This window comes from Actinia tenebrosa, unplaced genomic scaffold, assembly GCF_029948245.1.
Source record: "Actinia tenebrosa isolate PJP-AT-01 unplaced genomic scaffold, QUT_ActTen_1.0 PGA_scaffold0__85_contigs__length_37466705, whole genome shotgun sequence".
Classification (NCBI taxonomy): domain Eukaryota; kingdom Metazoa; phylum Cnidaria; class Anthozoa; order Actiniaria; family Actiniidae; genus Actinia; species Actinia tenebrosa.
Genome location: NW_028292569.1, coordinates 32184690 through 32210882, shown reverse-complemented (window position 1 = coordinate 32210882; position 26193 = coordinate 32184690). Strand labels below are relative to the sequence as shown.

General features: G+C 41.1%; 1 protein-coding gene across 4 annotated transcripts; it reads left to right on the top strand.

The window, feature by feature from the left end:
- The first annotated feature begins 22 nt into the window (after positions 1 to 22).
- On the top strand, positions 23 to 25896 carry LOC148914108 (uncharacterized). 4 transcript variants are annotated; one of them, XM_089040962.1, is made up of 7 exons: positions 23 to 98; positions 3564 to 3929; positions 5241 to 5303; positions 5898 to 5939; positions 8438 to 8535; positions 8673 to 8694; positions 25838 to 25893. In XM_089040962.1, exons 1-5 carry the CDS (start codon positions 32 to 34, stop codon positions 8533 to 8535), a joined length of 636 nt encoding a protein of 211 aa, XP_088897088.1. In that variant the 5' UTR covers positions 23 to 31; the 3' UTR covers positions 8673 to 8694; positions 25838 to 25893. The 4 variants fall into 4 exon arrangements, with proteins under 4 accessions (XP_088897088.1, XP_088897094.1, XP_088897099.1 ...); XM_089040979.1 differs by having other exon boundaries at positions 46 to 98; positions 3578 to 3929; positions 25838 to 25896; XM_089040968.1 differs by lacking the exon at positions 5898 to 5939.
- Positions 25897 to 26193: the final 297 nt, after the last annotated feature.

Here is a 26193-nt window from a genome sequence, read left to right as displayed (position 1 = left end):
TTAAATTTCCATTTCAATAGAAAACACTACAATGCCCTTCGTATTTCAACAATTTTACCTTCTGCTGTTTTTAATTTTCTACCAAATCAAACAACAAGGTAAGAATTGTCTTATTTGCTCTATCCAAATGATCTGTTAATGCTTTTCAATATATTTTGAATTGATACAAATGATGGAATGCAACGTATTCAACTCAATCGCAAAATATGTAAAAATGAATAGGGGAAAGCAACAAAAATGATCAAGGAACATGAAGGGCTTATAAATGACTGGCTTTCTTCCAAGCTTTGCTTAAATCTTAGACTAAGCAGCATGTGTATAGAAACATATCAAAATAAGTCTATTTCGTTTTATCAAACGGGTTTAAACGTCATTTTATATCGATTGACTACCTAGCATAATTGCATAATAGAGAAATTTAATACACACCCAATTGAAGTAGGTTTACATATCCTCCATTTTGGATTTAGAAAATTGTACTTTTATAATATGTATATCGTCCCCTTTCTAATACCCATGAGGGAAGGTTTTTGTTCCCACTATATGATTGAAACATTATTTTTAAAATAGTAGCGTTAATTTTGTATTCAAAATGATCTGAGAAAAAGTAATGTGCTGTAGCTACTGCTGCTACGTTTGAAAACCACCTAAAAACGCATAGAGTTATTATTAGAAAGTTATTAGGGTGAAGGATGCGTAAAAGTTGTGTAACTTAAGCTTTGAATTTCAATAATCATCAATAATTTGAGAAGTTATATTTTTCACTTCGAAAAGTGTTTCACTCTCTATCCAACCACATACCTCGAAGTCGGTCAAAAAACTCGGCTCTGCTTTCTTTTTTCAACTCACTACTCGGTGGTTTGGAAATCGAAAGAAACACTCTTTTCCGTGCTTGACATATAACTACAAATTGAATTCAAAATGTAAAAAGAATCAATAAATTCAAATTTGACTATATTCATTTACGTCAATCCCTTACCAACCTTAATTTGTTCCCCTTTTCATTCCTTTTCCGTTTTATAACTGTTTAGAAATGTTCTTAAAATATTTTACTGTTCAATATGTAGAAAACGGCTAGGAAACAAGCTTTATACTATATTAATGAATTTGCTATATACCTTCCTTATGTTTTGTCATCTACGGATTTATTTCATATAATACATATATTTAGGCACTGCCTAAAAGTGGAACTCCCGATACGCGAAGTCACAGGAAGGCCAATTTGAATGAATCTGAAAAGTGAAATAAAATCGGGGGAAATTTTTCATTTTTGTTTAATTTACAGATGAAGATAACGTCTTCCATAATAAAAACCATGCAGTGAAATCGAATCGAAATGCACTACATCGTTTTCTTTGCGCGAGTATACTCTCGAACTTAGAAATTTCGTACATAACTAAAAACCAGCCACCTCAGGGGCTAGTTTTGTTCTTGGAAAATTCTTTGGAAAAGTTTCCCATGGACGACATTTTTAAACTTTTAATTCCTGGTTAACTTTACTTAAAAAACGAAAGATAACTACAGATAATCCAATACAATATCAGGCTTAGTGAAATTTACCTTAGATGTCTTTCATCGAAATCGAAATTTTGGAGATTACGGATTTTTTTAGGACAAATCAAGACCATAAGCTTAAAACGACATACTTGAAAACTGGTCAAAAAAGGTGGGCAAAAAATAAGCTTACTTACGTCTTTTACATAACGATGCTTGGTTTTCCTTAGGAATTTTCATGTTCTTATATGAACCGTATTTTTACCGCAATGAAAATCAAAAAAACAAATGTTTTGGTAGCATCATGAGATAGAAAATTGGCTGGAGGTCATTATAAACTAACTAAACTTGTGAAATGAAGGTCCTGAAAATAGTTTTCTTATCCTAATTCTTCATTAAAATATTTTTATTCCTCTCATAAATAAACTCTTTAACTACTTTTCGATAAGCTTGTAAACTTAGAGTGCCTATCACCCTTCTGACAATATTCACATTATTAATTATGGGGTAAGATGTTGAATAACACTAAAAATATATATAGTTTAAGTGCAACTTCTTGAAGTCTTAAAAGGTTTTTCCATGCCATATGCCAATGCTGTGGCGTATGAGGAGTTATTTATTTAATGTACAAAACACTACTGGTACAGATAAATTAAATTTGAAATACGCCATTGTTTTCCCCATTGCTCTTAAAGAAATGATTGCAAGTTAGTTTTCCCAAAGAAGCCGGTGTTTCGAATTACGAGGAACAACAAATAACCATAAATGCCTCCTCATACGTCACAGCAATAGCATATGGCATGGAAAAACCTTCATAACTTCAAGAAGCCGCACTCAAACTATGTAATTTTATCGGGTTATTCAACATCTTACCCCATGTAGAATCAATACTGAGAATATTGTCAGAAGGGTGATAGGCACTTTAAGCTTCCTATATTTTGAGATTCTATTTTATCAGTTTTCATCTGTTTTCATGTTTAAAAAGATACGGAAATCAGATCACGAACTACAAAAGTTTCGAAAAACAAAGTTTACATTCATTTAAACTTGACAAGAACAACTGAGACAAAATAGAAAATAATGCAAAATGCCGATGCAAATTACAAAAAAACAATTTTCTTTGTCAGTAAATTGGCATTTGTAAATAAGTTTTTAAGGTCTTTATAGAATAACATATCTCTCAACCACACTAAATTAAGCTCATTTTTATAATCATACTATAGCTCAAAAAGCTCAATAAACAGTTGAATATTGGTGTGATTTCATATATGTCATTCCGTATGTAGAAAGATATAAAACTATTGGACGAAAGTCAAAATGAAAGTATTTTTGCCATAATAACAAAACAGGTACACTTTTTTCGATCGTTTGCCATTCTAGTTCGTTGCTCTTTGGCCGGTAATTTTAGCAATGTTACTTAGCTATAAACTTTGCCACACATCTCTTGGATTTGTTTAATTTGTAGAATTCAAAAAGTTACCTCGCTGATATGTAATCCTACTAAACATAGTTTTTTTTATTCTTCAAATGGCTACTTTAAATCATGTAAGAATTACGACGCACTCTTAGTACGATAACAAAACAAGTACACTTTTTTTTTTGCTCGTTCATCATGCTAGTCCGTTTCGCTCGTTTTCGGGTAATGTTGTAGCTATGTTATCTACAAATAAAACAAAATAGAAAATGTCGTAACCCCTATCTGCACACTGTGTCGAACGAAGTCTTTTCTTCCATGATTTCTTGCATGATTTTTTGTTTCGTTTTTACAATTTTACACACACACAAGAAGATAGTTAATTTAATAAAACTCGTCATGATGCAAGTGACGTGTGATTTAAAAGCACGACCAATCAGAAACGCGATGTACACCTGGCGGGCGACACTTTTAGCGTTACGCACAGGGTTCCCATGCGATGACTACGAACAATGAGTTGTAGTTTACCACATTCTATACCTATGGTGCTCCGCTCGCGCTGGATCTCCGCTATTATCGTAGGCAGCAGCTCAATGTTACCATGTAATAGCAAACATATATCAATACCTTATAATTTTTTTCTTGTTTGACAAAGTATGCTCCATAAAGGGTCCAATAGATATCAAAGGTTCTACTGGAGAAGATGCCTTGTTTATGTGGAACACAACGGACCAAAAAGAAATCCTTACTGCCAGCTGGGGAATAAGAAAGGGCAACATCCCTGATCATCAGTTTATCAGCGTTAATTCAAATGATGGAAGGGTGTACATAAACGAAGATATTGGCGACACGTTGAAAGGAAGAGTAGAATTTCTTGGAAACTTGACAATAGGTCGTGCTTGGTTTGTGTTGAAGAACCTTACTGTCAATGACACTAATGAATACATTGCAAGCATCAGTGACGATGTATCAAGAGTTCTACCATATTATGTGCACCTAAAGGTTGCAGAGAAAGGAAAAGGTAAGCCATACACTCTTTTGGGAGTAACATAACTTATTTATTTCATATAAACTTCTGATTCCTAACTTCTAATTCCCTAATCCACATAGACCGTATTTTCCTTTAGGAAAATAATACGATATACATATTTATGCACATTTGTTGTCGCCGGGGTGAGTGTTGTGTTGAGAAAGATATTGTTGGTGGTGACTGACCTTTGGACAACCTGAGCTGGACTTAGTCATTTCAAAGACTTTCTGTGGTTCAAGTCTTCCTTAAGACTACTCTCACCTGGATGATCACTAACTTCTCAGCAAACATCAACGCCTGGGTTCAATGTTATGAAGCAAAATATATTTTTTGTAGTATTTCGACAACAATGCGATATGTTGGTTATATTGTTAGACATATTCATAACTTTGTTCTTAAAAAATAATTGATAGATAGTCTATTATACTACACATGGTTATGGGCAATCGATATCAGATGGTTTTTTGAATGTCAATAATTATTTACCATATTCTTAGTCAAAAACAAATCCAAATAGGAAATCAGGTTAGCTATTTATAGACGAACCTAGACAGCTTTTAACACACACTGAATCGACTTATCATTGAGGAATTAACTCATACAAATCAAGCAGATCTCGCAAATCTTTAATGATTAAAGACAATCGTAAGTCGATCCTAAATATAGCATAAGCTTTAAGCACTTGGTATGTTTGTTATTCATCATTCTTCCATTTTTCCTTAAGTTATCAAAGTTATAGAATTATTTACTTACATATTCTCTCTGTTCCACCTTATCAACCAACCAACCAATTATAAACCAACCTTCAAGTCAACAAAGCAACCAATCACTATTTGGTCATACTACTACCACTACAACAACAAATGAGGCAAACAGAATAACTGAAACTAAAAAAATAAAATTATGCTGCACATTCTTGCAGTGCTCATGGGTATACCGCTGACCACTTTCGTGAAGAGCAGCCATTTTTCCCGTTACTCCATATCTCGTATATATTCAAGTACACATATGTCGAAAATATTAATCAAAACTTGCAGATATAAAGAAACGAAAAAAAGAGAAAAAAATAATCCACCATATAGAGTTAAGCCCAGACAACCGGTAAAACTAGAGTGCTCACACTAAATCCGTGAAACAAATACCAATTTTTAGCACAAAATAGTGATAATTAAACAATAGAAAACAAATGATTCGGTATGAAATAGTACTAATTAGTACTATTTAATGTTCACGGTTTTAGTGCGTGCACTCTACAAGGATCCCGAGCGATATTGTTTTAATTATTACGTTTTCCCTCGACAGAAAAACCAACAGCAGGGCCTTCTCCAACCCCAGACACTACAGCTGTTCCTCCGAACATTACAAGTAAGGCAATTGATGGCCTCAACATACATAAAACACTAGAATACCGATATACAGTTATAATATGCATATATTATGTGTTTACACTCTTATTAATTTCAGTACTACATGAAAGCGTATTCAAAACCTATAGTTGTCTTGTTTAGAATGTTCTATTCTAAGTGATTAATTCTTAATATTCATTTTATATATACCATTTTAATGGACATAACTCTCTTTCTTTCTTTTTTTTTTTTTTTTTTTTTTAATATCAATGTTAGTCTTTCCTCTGCACCTTTGTAGTATTTTACTCGACTTCTATATTCCAGATAAATAGTGAAAAAATAGTAATTTTGCATCAGTTCCTTGATTTTGTTAGTATTGCATAAATAATTTAACAATAGCTCGTTAAACCTTTTTTGGCAGGCTGGAGTCAATCGCGACTATATGGTAGAAAGGAGAGAGAGAGAGAGAGAGAGAGAGAGAGAGAGAGCTAATTATCACCAAAGTACCTCGCATGTCAATGATATCACTCGCCTGTGTATAAGGAATCAGCAGTCTGAATAAACGCACATCATAAATGTGTACCTTATTTTATTAATTTTATTATTGCTATAGGAGCACCGACCACTAAAACAACTACATTTTCGAACATTACAAGTAAGTTCCCTAATAAGTAATCATGTTATATTAATATTTAGTAGCATTTGAATTTATAACGTTTAACTTATATGAATATAAGTTTTTTTAAATGCCAGTCTTTACTCTGCACATTCATAATATACTCTTATGTTTACTCTTCTGTATTCCTGATACGTTTCCTTAAATATTGTATTGCATCATTTCCTTGATTTTGTTCAATATCAATATGGGTATAAATATTGTCATTCAATATGGGTGACTAGCTCTCACTGAGCCTGGCCTTGGTTGCTCCGAAATGGACTGTCAATATTACGTACAGATCGATCACACATTTGATTTGAGTGGAGATAATTTTATGAGGTAGCTTTGGTAGTTGGATATAATTATATATGGTTTTTGAAAGATATATTGAAAACTCAAAATTTGAATTCACTTTGACGGAAATGAATGAGAAAATGAAAGTTTGTCTGCTGCTAGCTATGGAAATGAGCTAAGATGAGCTAACCATTGGAGTAGAATGTTATACATAAGCTGAAGATTTAGAGTTTAGAGTTTATTTGTTTTGTCACGAGCGAAAATAAACTTTGTGAATGCCACAACAAAAAATCAAAATAGGACAAGGATGCTTTTAATGAAGCCGATGGCTTATTCTAGTACAAGCAACCTTTACTTTGTTACAAAGTTCTTTTCATTGATAGCGGAGCCCCATATTTAAGAAAAAATGGTAAACCATCGAGTTGATTTTTTATGGTTTGGCTGACGTCACTTCCGTCCGTCCGTCCGGGCGTGTACACAACACAGGAATCCCGCTTGATGTCAAAGCAAAACTACTCACAAATGCGGCTCTCAAATGTACAGAAAAAATCGCTTTAGGACAAGTTATAGACCAAAAATAATTTAAAAAGCCCTTTCATGTAGTCAAAGATGGATCAAGAAGTGTTCTTCATGCTTTTAGCAAACAATCGTATGTATATATATTTTTTGACAAGCATTTTTCTCGACCAATCGAGAAATCAAAGACTTTCTCTCAAAACTTTTTATATTTCTATCGATAAGCTTAATTTATTTTAATGCTGGAGGAAATATAACATGAAGAGCATATTACAAAAAAATATTCGTCTTTTATTTAGCTTTGTAAATCTTTAACAATTCGGTTGTTTTTAACCAGCTATCGTAAGTTTTGCGTTCAAGAAAAAGCTTTGATCGCCTCCTATCGCGGGTCCAGTCGGCAAAACAAAGAAGACTTTCATTCAATAATTTTATATTTTTCTACACGGATAATTTATTTAATCATAAAAGGAAATATAAATTTTTACCAAATATTCAACTGATTATTAAGCTGTTCGAGCAAGTATGATTATAAAAATGAGCTTAAATTTGTGTTCTTGAAAGATGTTATTGTATAAAGACCTACTAGACTTTCACTCTAAAAAGCTAAAAAATATTCAAAAACATTACAAACGCCAATTTACTGCCAAAGAAATGAGTCATTTTGCATTTTGCATTATTTTTTATTTTGTCTCAGTTGTTCTTGTCAACTGTTTATATGAATGTAAGCTTTGTTTTTTTAAGTAAACCTCATTTTTTGCTCACCTTGACCAGTTTTCAAGTCTGTATTTGGTCTTGATTTGTCCTAATTTTCGATCTCAATGAAAGACATCCGAGGTAAATTTCACTAAACTTGATATTGTATTGGATTATCTGTAGTTAGCTTTCGTTTTTCTTTAAGTAAAAGAGATACAAAGCCTAAAACTGTCGGCCTTGGAAAACTTTTTGAAGAATCTTCCATGAACAAAACTAGCCCCTGGGGGTGGTGGTAAGTTGTGTACAAAATTCCTAAGTGGGAGAGTATACTCGCACAAAAAAACAAAAAACCATGTAGTGCATTTTGATTTGATTTCACTGCATGGTTTTTATTATGGGAGAAATTATCATCATTTCGAATAAAAAATAATTGAAGACTCTTTCCCCGATCTTATTTTTACCTTTCAGTTTCATTCAAATTGTTCTCCCTGTGATTTCCGTATCAAGAGCTCCGCTTTTAGGCAGTGCCTAAATATATATTAGCATATTTACATTAATATTTTAAATTGTATCATATAGCTAGTTAAATAATGTTAGATGATGTACAGAATTATAGAGTAATCAATGGAAATAAATGATAATTGAAATAGGTTTCGCTTAGAAGAGTAGTAGAAAACAATTCCTTACATTATTTATTTGTTGTTTCTTTTTTCGTTCGATTTGTCTTGTTTTTGCGTTTTGCTGAAACACTGGTATACGGCTCATCTTGTTTTTAGCCTTCATTGTCTGACATTCCCGTCACAGATACTTAACAGTATGTTCATGAACCTGAAACACCGTAGTAAATAAAGAGAAAGAGAGATGGAGGGGGATGCTAAAAAGCACTTTTGTTTTAAAAATTGTTGTTTTTCTTCATAAGGGAACTCAAACTTATTATTTTTATTTCTGTACTCTATTTAACTTTTGATTAACCTAACTATTTCTCTTTTAAGCACCACCCGAACCGAACTCGTCCAACATACTAAGGCACATTAAGGGTTACATGATATTAATGGATATTGCACTGGTGATGTGGAACTTTTCAATTTAGGTAAAGGCCGCACCTAATATTAAAAAATAATATACTTGTCGCTGTTTATTACAATTTGAATTTGACTAATTTCATTTATTACTACTTCAATATAATTGCAAGCTTTGAAAATTATTTTATTTTATTTTATTTTCCAGGGTTTTTGCTTCCAAAGAAAAGGTGAGCAGCAGTTAGGCGGACTCGCGAAGCGCCGGCATTGCCAAAAATCACAAGTCGAAAAACACCAGGGGGGGGTGGGTTTTTGGAGGTCGGTAACCCGCGGAACAGGGGGTCTTGCGCGATCCGCCGGCAGCGCGAAAGGTGCCTAACTGCTGCTCTGTTGGGGTCGCAAATGGAGGGAAAGATATTCTTTAGATATACATGGCATCCGTCAACGACATTCAAAACGAAACTGGGCGCAGGCTGGGAAATCAGGTGATGGATAACTCAGATGCGGATTTTGTCTTCGCTACATTCATGGAGGGCAAGACAGACAAGACTATGAATCACGAGATGGCTGAAAGGATAATCAACAGAATGCCGGACGGTGACTACCGTTTGGAGTTGACGTTCGTGAAGTATTTGGACGGCGAGTGGGTGATAGAAAAGGGCCGTAATCCCATCAGGGCGTCTGGTAAGCAGAGTTTGTTCGTCTTGAATAAGCATACGAGACCAGGGGCATTGGAGGGAATTGACATGCTCTTCTATGAGGTCGCTTACCCGGTTACCGTGGTCATTTACGGCGCGTACGAGATTAAGGAGCCGGATGTTAAGAAGTTGCGACCAATGCGACATCCAGGTAATTGTGTCGGAAAGTTGGTAAGAGAGTTCTTCGAAGATTCCTCTCGTGGCGGTAAGCTTACGCCCAAGAGGAGAGAAGCCATCAGGAAATGGGAAAATGACACTTATAAGACTGGAGGCTCTATTGAGAACATCAAGAAGTTAGAGACGGCCTTAGAACGCCGCATACACGTGAAGGACATCACGGACGGTTGCATTTACGAAGGGACGAAAAAATATGGAGGTAGAGGTGCCCCCATAATCATCTACCAACACAATGGACACGCTTGGCGAGAACTTAGGTTCCCCAAAAAGAAGGAAACTAAGGTTTATAAAGCATCGCCGTTGGCAGAATTGGTCCACGAGAATTCCGTTTGGTTGATGGACGCGGAAGGAAGTCAGTTTATGACGCAGGATGGTACTCTTTACAGGCCTCTAGTAGAACACCAGCGCATTCAAAGTGCTTGTGAGACCTTAGGGGAAGACTTTTCAGACGAGGTCCTTAGCTCTCGTAGTTTGGACTTTCTAGCCGCGAAGAAAAGAAACGGCTGGAAGTCCACGCCTAAGGAATTCGCCGACATAGCCAAAGCCTGTGTAGAGCATGGTCATGGAGGTCTGTGGAACATGGAGTATGACGAAAACGAATACGTCTCCTTAGACATGAAACACTGTTACCCCGCAAGTTTTAAAGGCCTCGGGGATTGTAAGGAGTATTACGACCGCTACGGGCATCCAGATTCGCAGTTCTTTCGTGTGTCTTTGCCCGGTAAATACGACGCCCCAGCCACGGGGTTTGTGCGGTTGACCACGTGGAAGTTAGCAAAGGGCTTACATCCGATAATTTACGCGTGGTATGGGAAGCACCTACAGGAGAAAGAATGGATTCCCATACCCTTGTTGAAGTTTCTCGAAGAACGCGGGCTGCTCACGTACACGGCGCATGAAGCCATATTGTGTCACTCCGCCTTCACGCAATGGTTACCGGAGCATAACCCCACTGCTAGGATCGTCATAGGAAAGTTCACCCAGGGTGCAAAAGAAGGAGAAAAGCACATGCAGCGGCGTTTGATAACCGATGACGGAGAGTTGAGCTTCCTCGTAAAACGCGCGCATGAACAAGGATCAATGGTGTCCGTAGAAAAGTGGAATTATTTCATAGAAGGCCATGGTGAACGACAATGGAATGCGTTGTGTTATTACCAAGATCATCGCCCGCAATATTACCATCTCCGGGCGAGCATGCTTGCATATGCGCATATCAATCTCCTTGCGATGCTGTTGCGTTTTGACAAAGAGGATATCCCACGCGTGGCCACGGATTCCCTCTATGTGAAGCCCGAAGTGTTAGAAAAAATGCAAGAGTTTTACACGGAGGACGAACTCGCGGAAAGTGGTCAATGGCGTATAAAAGATGAAGAGATAAAAGCCTGGAGAGAACGTGTGGAATACCACGGGGAACACGTAAAAGGTGCCACCGTCCCCACCGTGGAGCCATTGCCGTCCGTTGTGGACCCCATTTCTTACCAACGCTTTTCGTACCTTTATGGGCCCGGAGGCAGCGGTAAGACCACCAGGGTTTTGGAGTTATTCCCCAGCGTGAAGGTGTTAACGCCGACACACCGCCTATAAAGAGAATTGACGGAGATGGGTTACGACGCGCAAACGTACCACAGCTTCTTTCGCTGGAACGGTCAAAAGTGGGTGCCGGAAGCAATACGCGACATACCCCCGGTTATATTATGGGATGAGATTTGCACCGTGCCATTAGAAATCGTGCAGGAATTTGTAGACTTCCTCCGCGGAAAGTGTCAAGTTATATTTGCCGGAGATCCATGCCAACCTCCTCCCATTTGCGGAGAAATGCCCCATAAATGGTTAAAAGGAATGGTAGACCATGCAGAGGAAATCAACGCCGACTACCGCAGCAAGGATCAAGTAAGAAACTTAAAGGCGGAACTTCGGGGCCTCAGTGATGCCGAGCAAAACAAGACGCTGCGTAAACGCATCCGAGCGAAGTCTTACGAGGACTTCCTTTGCGCGTGGCATCCAGAGGATTTGGTGTTGAGCAGCAAGCGCGCAGCACAATCGCGAATACAGAAAGATTTGTTAAGCGTACACCGCGAAAGATTCCCTGGCCATTTGGTGCCCGTTTGCTACAAGCCCCACGATACCCGCATGCAGAAGAGAGACGTGTGGGTGCCGGGCACCGACGTCCAACTGCGAAACGCGGTAACTCATGATAAAGTCTGGGTGCCTATGGGAAAGGTTGAAAAAATAACCTCCCATCCAGATTGGCGCTTGGGCTATTGCATGACAGTCCACAGCGCGCAAGGGCTTACCATAAAAGAAACCTTATGGATCATAGACCAGCGGTTATGTTGGAGTAATTTGATATATACCGCTGTGAGCCGTGTGGAGCATGCCAAACAGTTGCGGAGGGCTTGGGATCCGCAATTGCGTTACGATAAAACGCCAGAGGACGTAGCCAAAGAGAATATCGCCAAGAAACTCCTTCGCTACAAGCGGCACGACGAAGAAAAAAATATGACGTTCGACCTATGTGTAGACGACGTCTATAAGAAAGGGGCACGGTGTGCCAAGTGTAACATACCTCTACTATGGAGGTTTGACCCAAATGACGATCAGCAGTTCTCCGTGGATCGCATAAATAATAAGCGCGGCCATTGCAGAGGTAACGTGAGACTGACATGCCTAGAGTGTAATCGGGCGCGTGGAGCAGCACTACTCTGAGTCTTTGGGGACTATGAGCAGCTCTTCCTTGACGAATCCGCGACTTGGGCCATCTAGGTAATACAACACGGGTTGCCCTTCCTTGGTGACGGACTTCGAAATCTCATACGTTTCCAAAGACCAGTTAGGATCCGTGGCTCTCTTACTGCCACCTTCGAGTTCCCCCGGCTGATAAAGGTATCTGACCACTATGTCGCGGGGTAGCTTTTTTTCCTTCAGTCCGACCGCCCTCGAACTTCTGACGTAGGACTTGTGCTCCACGTGTTTCTTTTTTATGGCATCCTTGGGTTTCATTCCCGTAGCCCTGGCCGCCTCGTTGTTCAAAGCCGCGACGACCTGGGGGAGCCTCTGAGTCCATTCCCTGTTGCGTTTGGAGGGATCTTCCAGCTCTTTCCAATACTGGTATCCAAAGAGACGCTCGGCCAGGGTCTTATTAAATCTTTCGACGATGCTCTGACCCCTGTGGTACTCAGCTTCGGCTCTCCTAATCTTAGTGCTGTGGTCTTTCAGGGTTTTGGTAACCACGCCCATGAACTCCGTCCCCGCATCCACTTGCAGCAACTTGGGCCATTTCAAGACGCGCTTATAAATCCTACCTAGGGCTTCTGCGACTTCCCCAGAATCCTTGCTGGTTATGGGTTCGGCGTCTTTGTATCTGCTTGCGATATCAACTACGGTCAAAGCGTACCTATAGGTCTTTCTTCTCACCGTGTCGTGCGGTAAGAAGAGCAAATCTGCCTGATGAACTTCATTGGGGGTATTTACGGTAAAGCTGGGCCTGGGAATGTACTTGGGCACGGGAAGATAAACCTGCCAGAGGGTTTGTTTTTTTAACCAGTTCTTAGCCGTTTCATCTGATACCCTGGCCGCGGTCGCGAGTTTCTTGATAGCTGATGCTCCTCTCCAATAGCCTTCAGGCCCATAGTAAATCCTTTTGAGTTTGTCCTCTACGCGGCCCATTATATGAATTCCAAAACAAGATTGATCTTGCGTCCGTTGAAATCCACCGTCTTTCCGTCCACCTTAATGGTGATGTTTATGCTTTCTACCAAATTAGACAAGTCATAGCACAAAGAAATGGGAGCGTATTCTACCAGGTCAAATGGATTACCTTTGGGCAGAAACTTGGACATAAGAGAAGACCTTTCTCCATTGCTGTAACTATTGACCAAGTCGCAATAAACTTCGTAAGAGGATGCGACTTTCCATTTTACATCATATGTACTGCCGCTATTTATCGTGGTACTAGTAAGGCCCAGGAGTTCTACCAATGAACTGTCCTTTAAATTAGCGCTTCCACTATTTTTCTTGAATTTCATTTCATGGGGTAATCCTGTGGTAAGAGTATATCCATGCTTTGCTAGCTCCTTAGCCAGCGTTATGGGGGTGTAATGGGAATCTGGTAACTTTGGCTTGGTGCCGGAAGTTCCGACGACAAAGCCATTGACTAAATTATACCAAGAATTGTACAAAGAGCAACTAACCAACCGAACCCTTTCCGCGCGGATGGGGGGATTCAAATAAGTGGTAAAGTTATTCTTGTCGCTTTCCAAAAAGACGATCATTATATTAGATACGCCAAGGCCACGCCCCCCGCCAGCCCTGCGACTCCTACGAAGACCAGCTCATTGTCTTTTTGTTTCTTAGACGGTTGGTAGTAATTCTTAAACTGAGGCTTTCTTAACCTAAAGTCGGGGTGCGCCTGCGCATAGAGCTTAAAGGCGTAGTCCGTATTTTCGAAGTTCTTGTCTGCCTGCATTTTGTCTTGGTAGTTCTTGTCCAACCAATCCCTGTAGGCTTGTCTCTTCTTATTCCAAGCTGCCACGTCCCGCTGATATTTCTCCAGCGCTAAGTCGTGTCTCTTCCTCTCAGCGGTTAAATCTCCGCTTTTGTCGCCTCTAACTAATCTATCCAAATACTGACCACCATAATTAGCTCCAGTGAATGCTAAAGCTGCAATAACTCCGCCTGCGACTAAGCTAACCATTATATGTTAGGCAGGTACTTTTCCTTCCGTAGGTAATCCTTTAGCATGATAGCCCCGCCTACGGCAGCGGTCATTTTAGCAAAATTAGCGAAGCTCTTGCTTGGGTCTTCAGTAAAGTCTTCTTTGAGCACTTTCTTACCCACCCAACCAATACCCGCAACGATGGAAGTAATGATAGCTGCTTCTTCAACAGTTTTCAACAACGCGGTCGACATTATATTACAAAGCGAGAAGGTTATTCCATTTCAGGGATTTTGCTTTTTCTAACCTCCACAGGTGCGCGATATGTTGGTGGTTCTACTTTTGGCTTCGTAGCCCGCCATTGTAAGTAGAGGCTGCCTGCTGCTATAGCGACTCCTATCGCGCCAATGACGTAGCCGGGATTCCAAAAGGATCCCTCTTCTTTTTCCTCCACCTTTTCCTCTTTCTTTGCTTTGTTCTTCCTGTTCATCTCCGCGAGCTTCTTCCCCGCGGCAACTCTGCCTGGAGATTTAGCCTTGGTAATCTTCTGCTCGGGCTGCTCTGCCTTCGACTCTGGTTCACTCATTTATATCTAAGGACTTGAAGGACTTGATAAGTACTTGAGAATGACTTAAGGATGACTTGACTAAGTACTTGACAATGACTTGACTAAGTACTCGACAATGACTTAAGGACGACTTGACTAAGTACTTGACAATGACTTAAGGACGACTTGACTAAGTACTTGACTAAGTACTTGAGGTGACTTGACTAAGTACTTACGAATGACTTGACTAAGTACTTGAGGCGACTTGATCAGGTACCTCAGTAAGTGCTGCCTGGAAGACCTTTTCGACTTCTCTGTCCTTCTTGAAGTCCTTCCAAGATGTTCCGAAGGAACCTAGTACCTCCTTCAAGTCGACATGCTGAGCTACGTGCAAAGCCACAGAGGCGACTGCCATTAACTTACCGCACTTCAAAGACAACCACCCGCAGGTTATCTTAAGTTCTTGGGCGATAACATAGTCATCTCTTATGTCCTTCTGTAGTTGCTCCACGTCGTCTATGGGCAGCGCAAGTCCGAGAAGCTTGGTGGCAAGTCGGATAGCGGAGTCTGCTACGGCGTCCGTGGTCTTACTTGCAAGGGCAGCCTCATACCTCTTATGGAACTTCTTAACTTCCTCTTCTGACAACTTATTAACCTGCTCATGGGTAAGTTCCTTGCCTATCATTTCTTTGCACTTTCCAGATGACACAAGGACGTTAAGTTGTTCCTTAAGGTTACTTTCATCTAGCTGTGTGGGGACTTCATCTAAGAGCTGCTCAATGTCCATATATGTTAATGGAATACGGAAACCTCAAAGAGAAGATCATTTTGGAATGTTGGTGCGTCTTTAAATGCCGCATGTATTCGTGTAACTGTTCCTTGGATATCTCGCCCCCATAGTCGCTTAAGATGGTTTCCAGGTCACTCCGGCTCGGAGTATAAAATACGACAAGTGAGCCTATGTTTTCCCTGAAGGGCTTAGAGACGCTGGTAAGCTGCTGGGAAAGCAACCAAACACTAATGTTGTCGTGTCTGCCGCTGAAGGCGAGTTTAACGAGCTCGGAAGTGCGTCTTTTTACGTCGTCCCCGCAGGCAATGTCATCCAGTATGAGTAGTGTCTGCGTATCTTTAGGGAATTGTTTGTGCAAAAACTTCAAATGGCTGGATAACTCGTTAGGATCCAAAATATCCACAAAGAAGTCGTCATCTTTCACTCCTATGCCTTCCCAGGTGCGGTTATTCACGTATGTGGGGCATAATAACACAATATAGTCGAAATGGTATCTAAAGGGTCCTAATAGCTGCTCTACCACGAACTGGGTCTTTCCGCAGCCGGTGGGTCCTACTATCAGAGCATTGCAGGGAATATGGTTCGGATCCATTATATATACGATGGACCCAGTGGAAGCAGTAAGAAGGATTGCCGCCGGCGCAAAAGATAAAAGAGACACCATAGAAATGCAAAGGGAGGAGATCGATCGGCTAAAAGAGCGCGTGCAGGAATTGTATGATGAAATGTGCAGTCTGAAGCGCGCGGAAAGGTTTGGTGCCTTGTTGACGATGGCCGGTTGGGCAAAAGAAAGCGTGCAGGACTTTATGCGATATCCGCTGTAGAGCTGTTTGAAAGACACCTAAGGATGTTAAGTATAAGGTTGTTAAATTGTTAAGGATGTTACTTCTAAGAAAAAAAGATGTCTTAGAATGTTAAAGATAAGGTCGTTATATTGTTAAAGACATATGCATGCTGCTTTAAAAGATGTCTTAGAATGTTAAGTGTATGGTTGTTAAATTGTTAAAGATATACGTATGAGTCATTTAAAAGACACCTTAGAATGTTAAATATAAGGTTGTTAAATTGTTAAAGATGTGTGCATGTGCTGTTTAAAAGACACCTAAGAATGTTAAGCGTATGGTTGCCAAATTGTTAAGGATGTCTGCATGTGTCGTTTAAAAGACACCTTAGAATGTTAAAGATAAGGTTGTTAAAGATGTATGCATGCTACTTTTAAAAGACACCTCAGAATGTTAAAGATAAGGTTGTTATATTGTTAAAGATGTGCTGTTTTCATTAAGAATGGGATTTACACAAACCTTATTCTGAGACATCTCTTAAAATAGTAGTCTTAACGATTTAACAACCTTATACTCAACATTCTAAGGTATCTCTTTTTCTTTCGAACAGCATCCTTAACGATTTAACAACCTTATACTCAACATTCTAAGGTATCTCTTTTTCTTTCGAACAGCATCCTTAACGATTTAACAACCTTATACTCAACATTCTAAGGTATCTCTTTTTCTTTCGAACAGCATCCTTAACGATTTAACAACCTTATACTCAACATTCTTAGGTGTCTTTTAAAAGACACACGCAAGACATACTTAACAATATAACAACCTTATAGTTAACATTCTGAGGTGTCTTTTAAACGCAGCTGTATGCTCCTGCAGACCTATTTTAAAAGACACTTCATAATGTTAACAATAAAGTTAAAAATACGTTATATTGTGGTTAAGGTACACTTAAGTATAAATGAACTGTTCAATGTGTAAAAAGGTGCTCAGCACCAAGCAAAGACTACAATACCACGTTCGTCGTGGCGTTTGCACAAAGAAACCAATTAGTAAAGTTTGTAAGGATTGTGGTAAAGAATTCAGCACCGTTCAAAAGATGCGACAACATCAAGACAAACGCATTTGTGGGCTTTGTAAGGGCTGTAATAAGGAATTCCCTAACACCTCCGAGCACCTGAAAAGGGGCGTCTGTGAACAAAGCAGACAGTGTAGTTTCTGTAATAAGATACTAAGCAGTCGTCAACGTTTACAGACGCATCGGAAAACACATGAAGTCAACTATCGATTTCTCTTTGGGAGCTACGACTTAGAAGGCGTGGATTGCTACCAATGTGCGGATATGATGAGTCGCTGCCCGCATAAAGAGGATTACTTAAGGAATCGCATAGATTACCATAAGAAGATAGTCCGTACTTACCCCTCTTTCGAACGCGCAGAAGGCGTTCCGTGGACTAAAAGGGAGTATTGGAGGCAGGAGTGCGATCGTTGTGGTTGCATCAGAGAAGAGGAACATATCTTCAACTGCCTCGACAAATAAACGTCCTTAACAATATAACAACCTTATACTCAACATTCTGAGACCCTTTTAGAATGGGGTTTGCGCAAATCCCATTCTTATTTTTTCTTGTTGTTTGTTAAGTATCATCAAAACCCCCTTTAAAGGTATATGCTAGCCTACGCAGCCGCATTCTTAGGAGGATTCCTAATCGCCCTTTCAATATATGGACTGTATTACGTGCGAACTACCAGCTGATTGCATTACGCCCACTCCTGCACCGCGTAAAAAATACACCTGCCTTCATTGCGGCAAGGTATTTCTTGAAGGATCCCATTGGTGCTCCGCGGCAGACATTACGAATGCAGAGGACTCTCGGGCTCATACTTGACTACGTCAAATACCCACCTGCCATCCTTTTTACCATGACTCATAACATGGGTAACATCCTGCCCTTCGATGGCGTACCTTATCCTATCGGGCGCCCAAAGGGTGTATGTTCTTTTTTTATTCTTTAAGACCAAGCGCAGGCGGTCCAAGTCTTCAAAGACCACATAATTCTTTATCTCGTAAATCTCCCCCACCACCAAATCCCTCCAGTGCGTTTGTATGAACTTTAACTCGTTAAATTTATCCTTGTCCATGTATTCTATGAAATATCTTTAAGTGTGTTGCCAAAGTCTCCGAGGTTTTAAAGACCTTACAACACCACCTGCAGGGAATTCGTAGGTGTTCAGCATACGCAGTGATCTCCCTGCAAATGACATCGTAGTCGCTGCTTATGAGCACCTTATAGCCGTTTTCTTCATACCTCTGTAAGAGCAGTTGCTGATCCTCAGATAACCTGCCATTGCCTTTTGGGGTCTTTAGCTTTATGCAGAATCCACAGTAATGTGTGTGCGCGTTCAAGATCATTAAGTCGGGTTGACCGCGTTGATATCCTTTCTGCCAGCACTTTATACGTTTGCCGTCCGAATCCTGCAGTTCACCTAGACCAGGGGCTATGAGCATTTGGGGGTAAAACTTGCGGATGTAGTCCACCACCTTTTTATGCAGGTCAAACTCATTTTCTATTTTGAATACCGACTTGTTTGGACCGTCAAAGCGCTTGTCTATTGCATATTTACCCGTCTTACGCAGCGCGGGTAGGACTTCCTCAAATACCCAATCACGAAACTCCACAGCTTTGGGTAGTTTGGAGCTAAATATCAGTTCGTACAAACCAGGTTCGGATATAAACACGGCATTTGGTTGCGTAGTAAAGGAGCGGTGATTCGCAGCCCCTTGTAGATTAACCCATCTTTTCTGGTATTTCTCAGATACGTGTGCTCTAATTGCATCTCTAGGGCGCTCATAGCCCAACGCCAAAGCCACCTCCTTCGCTTTAAAGTACAAAGTTTCGCCTTGCACTATGCATTGCAGTTTCGTACCGTTGTTTTCAAATATTTGCAGCATTGTATATCTAAGGAATATTTAACCCTAATATGCAACACTTTTAAGTTGGTTCATTTCTACGCTCAGTTGCGCGTCAGACACGACGAAGACGTAGCAGTTTATATTATCACCATCGCCGGCACTGGTGTTCTTGGTGCGCTTGATCTCCAATGTTATGCCATCCTGGGTGTTTACTAGACGTAAACCCTGGCCATGTAGGTCTTCGTCGTTAATGGTGCGCATATCAATCCACAGCGCATACTTATCCTTAAAGAATTCCTCGGGGCTAATTTGGTCGCCAAACTTGCGCATTGTCCTCCCTGTACACGTCTGCGGGCTTTATCCCCTGCGAGTAGACCTTGTTTGGAACGCCGTTGATATTCACGTTGACGTTGGTAATGTTGGGGTTGTGGAACGCTTCGGAGTCGCGCTTACCGGCTTCGTAGGGCTTGGCAAACACCAACATCAGCCCCGTGAGACTTCTTCGGGGGAGGTTAATGCTTTGGTTGATAACCTCATCCGTCTAATCCAAGAAGCGGAACGTCTTATGCATCACTACGTGGTCGTATAAGAATGCCTTTCCAGGAGCTGTATTCCATGCCAGCGCTACGTGCCAGCTCTTCGCTGTACACGGTTTCGTACTGTAATTCTAGATTAGTGATAGAATAAGGATCAACAGTCCCGCTAATTGCGCTGTCCATGCCTCCTAGAATGTTCGTAGTGTCCGCCAGGGTTACTTCAAACTGCAACTCTGCCAATTGCCTGGTGTAATACACGCCATGGTTCGTAATTACTTCAAAGTCCAAAGGGATAACGTATTTGGTACCGTACGCAGTTACTACTCTTGTTGCGTCTGCTACTGCGGTCGCATCGCCGGAGTCAGTAGGCGCCGGGTTAGTGTCGCTGCGAAGCTTACGAAGGATAACGCTTCCGATTCCCTGCTCTATCTTTTGTGCACGGTCAAAGGCTGTTAGCCATAAATCTTTATACGTGGTGTACAGATCGTACCTATTCAAATCTAAGAGGGATTCCCCGGCAAACTTGATTCTCATCTTAGAGACGAGGTTCCTACCCACATTATTGACGGCATAGCGCTTGTCCTTGGTGCTTGGTTGTATTGCTAGGTCAAACCTTAACGCCAGGGTGCCAGGAACCAATACTAGGTTATCCGTTAGGCGGGGAACGCCCACATACAGCGTTTCTCCAGGCTTTGCGCTGCTGGGCGTAAAGGTGACCCGGTGAAAGGTGCGTTCTGCTTTCAGCCCGCCAACCTGCTTAGGTAATACGTTGGGATTTAACTTTGAGCTTATCATATATAATGGAAGTAGAAGGAACGGATTTTGATCCCCTTGCCGAAGAAGGTCCAGTTGATATTAACGATGAAGAATATGAGTCTTTACTTCCTAATGACAATGTAGACCCCCGAGGCCTTTTTGAGAAATTGCTGAACAAGTATGGCGTCAGGGCCAGCGATGCTATGCGTTCTTTGAGAGATAAATTCAAGTCTAAGAACCCCCACACGCCCATTCCAGAATACTTACAAATGGAATCCCTTGGCGTGCGGTCGGACTTAATAGCGAACATCATCGAGGACCTAAGGGAGCGATACCCAAACATAAACCTGGCTCTTTTGGACATCCAAATAGGAGATAAAGGGCAGATTCAAGTTAGAGAATCGGGTAGGGAAAAATGGCACAACCTGTATCAAAGGAAGAATTCCCACCTGCTTAACAACCAGCTTCCAAAAGGAGTTACAAATGCGCTTGGAACGCCCAACTTGACGATGCTAAGCACTTCGACTCAAAGGGATACAGAAGTTGCCAGGGAGGCCTTTGTTAGTCGCCTTTCACTGCCGGGTAGCGAAGATGCCCTCAGATCCGCAATCAGACTGCAAGAGGAGCGTCAAGAAAGACTTAGCCAATTGGGGAGCGACGAGACTGCTGAAAAGGAAGCACTTAAGAAGGAAATACAGGAAAATAACATAACCATCGATGACCTTACGCGACAACTCGACTACGTAACCAAGAAAGAAGGCGGTATCATCAGTCGCTTCGAAGCCGTCCAAGAGGAAAACCAAGCATTGCAGGAACGTATAAGAGAATTGGAAGACGAATTCATTAAACAAAATGAACTAACTACTAAAAGCCATGCCGACGAAATCGTAGACTTTAGGAATAGACTTTCTAAGGCGTTGGACGAAAAAAGCGACGCAAGGAATCAGCTAAGGGCTGCTCTGAATGAAGCGGCGGGAAAAGACACGGAACTACAGCGCTTAGGACAAGAATTAATGGAGTCTGTTGACAGAGAAAGGCAATTGATGCTGGACAAGGCAGTGGCGGAGGAACAAATACGGCAACTTCGACAGGCCGTCGAAGACTTGGAGTACGAAATAGATCGACAACGGGAAATAATCGAAGATCAAACTCGCCCTGAAGAAGAAAGGGAGGCAGCCCAAAAGGAAGTAGAAACCTTTCAGGAAAGACTGGCGGAATTACAAACGCAAATAGAAGGTAAGGAAAAGGAGCTGGGGCTTACCACCAAGGAAAAGATAAAAAGAGCCCTTTTGAAATATGGCGTTCCGCTGGCATTTGCGGTCGCTATTAGCACCGTAGTAGGCGTGATCTTGTCCGCGCTTAAGGCTACAGGCGCGGGCGTAAAGAAATTAGGCAATGGGCTGACGGACTTGGGAAAAAAGATGGCAGCCGGTCTTCCTGGGCTGCTGGGTTCGGTTGTTTCCTTGGCACTTAGGGCCGGCGGTGAACTGCTAAAGTTCGTGGGGAATAACATTTGGATCCTCGTAGTAGCTATTGGAGTGGTACTCCTGAAGAAGATGAAGGGTTAATCTTATCCTTGTATGTTATGTCGGGCTTATCGTCGTCAGCCGCACGAGGCGTCCTCGACTGGGGATAAGTAAAGATAGTATTAGCCCCGCCTTGGTAATGCGGAACTAGCGGTATGGCAGTCATGGTGCTAATGGTTCTATGATTGTAAGCATCATTAGGGTTATTGGCGCGCCCGTCCATGCTATTTATGTAGGCCACACCACTACTACCTTTACCGTCGGGGTAAATCTGTAACTTAGCATACTTACAATTAACCACCATTTGAAACGTGACCGCGTGAAACGACTCGCCGCTAAATGGATATGGTTGCACCGTAAAATGAGTAGGCCTCCGAACATTAGTTAACGTTCTAAGGGGCGTTAAAGGTTCATTATTCTCGTCAATCAGCCTAAATCCTATAATACAGGTATACGCTTGGGTAATGTCAATGCTACAAATGATCAATGCAAGGCCTCCAACTTCAACCCACATCCCAATATCGCACCAGGCGCGATCATCGTAAGTTTCATCCTTCAAGTGATAAACGTAATGGGTTTCCTTCCGATGTGGATTCATATATTTAAAGACTAAGCACCGTAAGAGTGCTGATGGTTGCGTGGTTATAAGGCTGATCTCTTCGATCCTCTATGCTATTCACGCAAACGCTCCCACTGTCGTCTACGCATATTTGTAGCTTTACCTTTCCATGACAGTCGGTAACCATATGAAAAGTCCAAGTCGTAAGATTCTCAGCGCTATTCGTCGGTGGTTCTACGGAGAAATGTACAGGCTCCCTGTTGTTTGTCTTCGCGCGCATAGGCTGCAGTACGCCATTGTCATCGCAGAAACGAAATCCTACGTTGGCATGGCTGCTCGTGCCAATGCAAATACTACAAAGGATTAATTTCTTCCCTGAGTAGTTCAAATTCACGGACCTGCCCGTGACATCAACCCAAGAGCTCTGGGTGTATTTTTTCTCGCCTGTGTAAGTCGTATAGACACAATCTACTCCAGCTACGTAGGGGTTGTTCATCGCCATATATAATAGCTCAGACCAATGCTTGCAGCTGCTAAGCCGGCTTTTAGTAAGTTATGGTCATATTCCTCGGTAACCTTCTTTACTGGTTTCTTTGGTGGCTTTTCTACATGCGCCTTCTTTGATGGTTTTTCTACCTCTTTTTTTGGTTTCTCTACGAAGTGAGTAATGCCCTTGGTCATGTCAGAGTTCACGTCATTCACCCCAAACTTCATATCCTTAGTAGCTCGCTGCAGCTTGTTGTTATAACCCACAACGGAATTGGTGTTAATAACCAAATTACTTGGCATTAACCAACAACCAGGCGACAAAGCGTAATCCAGTCGCACTTTAGACTGCTGCACCGCTAATTGATATCTCTGCACCGACTTGGATATGTCATTTTCTGTTATTGCAGACTCAAATAAAGTTAGGAATTCTTCTTGTGTTTCCCGCGAAGCACCTTGGAATCCAACGATGGGGCTGCGGGTATTTACCTGCGCTCCTAAGATGCAGTACACGAATGCTTCAATGCTGCGGTTAATCCTGGCTAGGTTTCTTAGACCTTTTCCTTTCATCAACACGAATGGATCCCAAGTGCCGAGGTAGTTCGATTGGATTCTGGTAATTAATGAATTATTACTCTTATCACCACCCATATCACCGAACTCTAACTCATTACTTGGGTATTTCTGATGTCCGTAGTCAGCCGGCTTCTCACCATTGGCACCCCAAACGTAAACTATACCCAGCCCATGCGTCTTACCCTCCTTATAACGAAAGTCTCTTTGCTGTGGTTTGAACTCATTAATTAGCCTTTCTAGGGCTGCGGCGTCATATCGATTATTCATTGGATTAAATGCCTTATCTCCCGGTAAAGGTACGTTAAGCTCCTTCAACAACCTCCTTACCGTAAAGGCAACGTGAAACCGCATAAATGAAATGTGAAACATGTTCGCGGCAACACCACAACCTTTAGTGGCGGCCCAGACAGCAAAGTTTAACTGCTGCGGCCAATATCGCATATTGGGTCCTGCTAACCATTCCCTGGCCTCTTTACCCGACGTATGCTTTAACATCGTATCCCCATAGATATTCCTTACTACTATGTCAAATGATTGCTTACCCACTGAAATCTTCAGGAACGTTACCATCGTTTCAAAGTCGTTTACACCACCTTCAGCGTCGTAAAATGGATAATCTTCCTTGGTCATTAATAGATTCCTTGGAAAATTAGGTGGAGCTTCCTGATGCACCGGTGTAGGCTTGGGTTTTGGTGGCCTTTCTTCATGAACGGGGCGTACAATCGTCAATCGCTGCACCTGATTACCTACTTGCTCCAGCTTCGAATGTTCCAAGTCTGCATTGCTGTACATTCTGGAGCCGTTAAAGTAAATCCCATCGGATCTTCTTTCGAACATACTAGGGTCTGCATGCGGAAATATCTTCCTAAAGGCTCTCCAGTTGGCATAATCCATGTTGTTGTGATGTGGCTGCTCCTCTATGTTATTTCCAAAAGCGTCGTACATTAGTATATAATGGATGTTATACCATCAGCACCTCCACTTTATCCTGATTTACCTAAGGAGGAACCTAACGAATTAAACGCCGAGAACTTTCGTCTGAATAAAGCGAACTTAATACTGGCTTACTTGGAAGGGCAAGCGAAACACTACGAAGAGGTTAGGAAAAAGTACGCCAGAGCCCGAAGCATACTACATAAAATCGCGATAACTTCCGGCTCCATGTCCGTGGCGTTAACAGGCACTGGCGTTGCTGCTTCGCTTACCGGGCCTGGAATAGTCATTGGCATTCCTTTGGCAAGCGTTGGAGCTGTCTGCGGCATTGTTTCCGCTGTTACGACAGGCATTATAAAGCAACTGTCCGGTAAGATATCCAAGCACGACACTCATATAGCCCTGGCAAGAGCAAAGGCTAACACCATCGCCGACTTGGTCTCCAAGGCTCTGCGGGACCGCCGCATAGACGACACGGAGTTTTCTTTGATCCTCGCGGAGGAAAAGAAATACGGCGAATTAAAGTCGGGCAATAAAAAAACCATCGTGAAAGATCTGTCCGAGGAATCTCGCAAACAGATCTACCAGAAGGCAAAGGAAGATCTACAAAGAAAACTCGCTCAGTAGACATCTGCTTTGAAAAGAACGTAGGGGGATTTCGACTGCACATTTCATCTTCTCGGAATCCATTCTAATAGGGGGTGGTTGGGGTCTATTTTGTAAAATATTTTGTAAATTACGTCGGGGTAATAAGGAATATCCTTATCCAGCCGACAGAATAACCACTCGGCCCTTTGCATATCTGGGACATGAGGAATACGCCTACCGGTAATTTCAGACAAAAGATAGGGAATGGCTTTGTAATATTTCCCTAGCTTTAATTTTTTCAATGTCTTTCGTAGACTTTGTGGGGTTGGCTCTTCTAAGTGGTCTATGATTTTCTGCGTGTCTAAATATACCGGATGTAAACCTTGGATATGACTCATCCAGTCTCGGAAGTATTTTAATCTCTTATATGGCGTTTTCTTACGACCTCCATTGGCGTAATACTGCTCTTTGGTAGCATTTGGTACGGCATTACGAATATTTTTACCACACTCGTAACACTGTGCTGACGTGTCGTCTTCTATCTGCATTTTTTTACCACAACACCAAAAGGGTTCTGGCTTAGGTACGATAACTTTAGGTCTTAGACAAATTATGCAAAAGTCATTGGTGAACTTCTTACATTCATGCATCGTATATCCGACAAATATTTTAACCTCCGTTTGCAGTACCCAACAGAGCAGCAGTTAGGCACCTTTCGCGCTGCCGGCGGATCGCGCAAGACCCCCTGTTCCGCGGGTTACCGACCTCCAAAAACCCAACCCCCCTGGTGTTTTTCGACTTGTGATTTTTGGCAATGCCGGCGCTTCGCGAGTCCGCCTAACTGCTGCTAGGTGAAGAGAGTCAAAATTATTTTTTAGATAATTAGAATTTCTAGTTTTTAATTTTCTAATTTTTAGATAGTTGAAATTTCTTATTTTTAATTTTTTTATTTTTAGATAATTAAAATTTCTTATTTTTAATTTTTTTATTTTTAGATTGATAAAATTTCTTATTTTTTATTTTTTTATTTTTAGATAGTTAAAATTTTTTATTTTTTATTTTTTTTATTTTTAGATATTTAAAATTTTTTATTTTTAATTTTTTAAATTTTAGATTGTTAAAATTTCTTTTTTTTAAATTTTTTTTTTTTAGATAATTAAAATTTCTTATTTTTAATTTTTTTATTTTTAGATTGTTAAAATTTCTT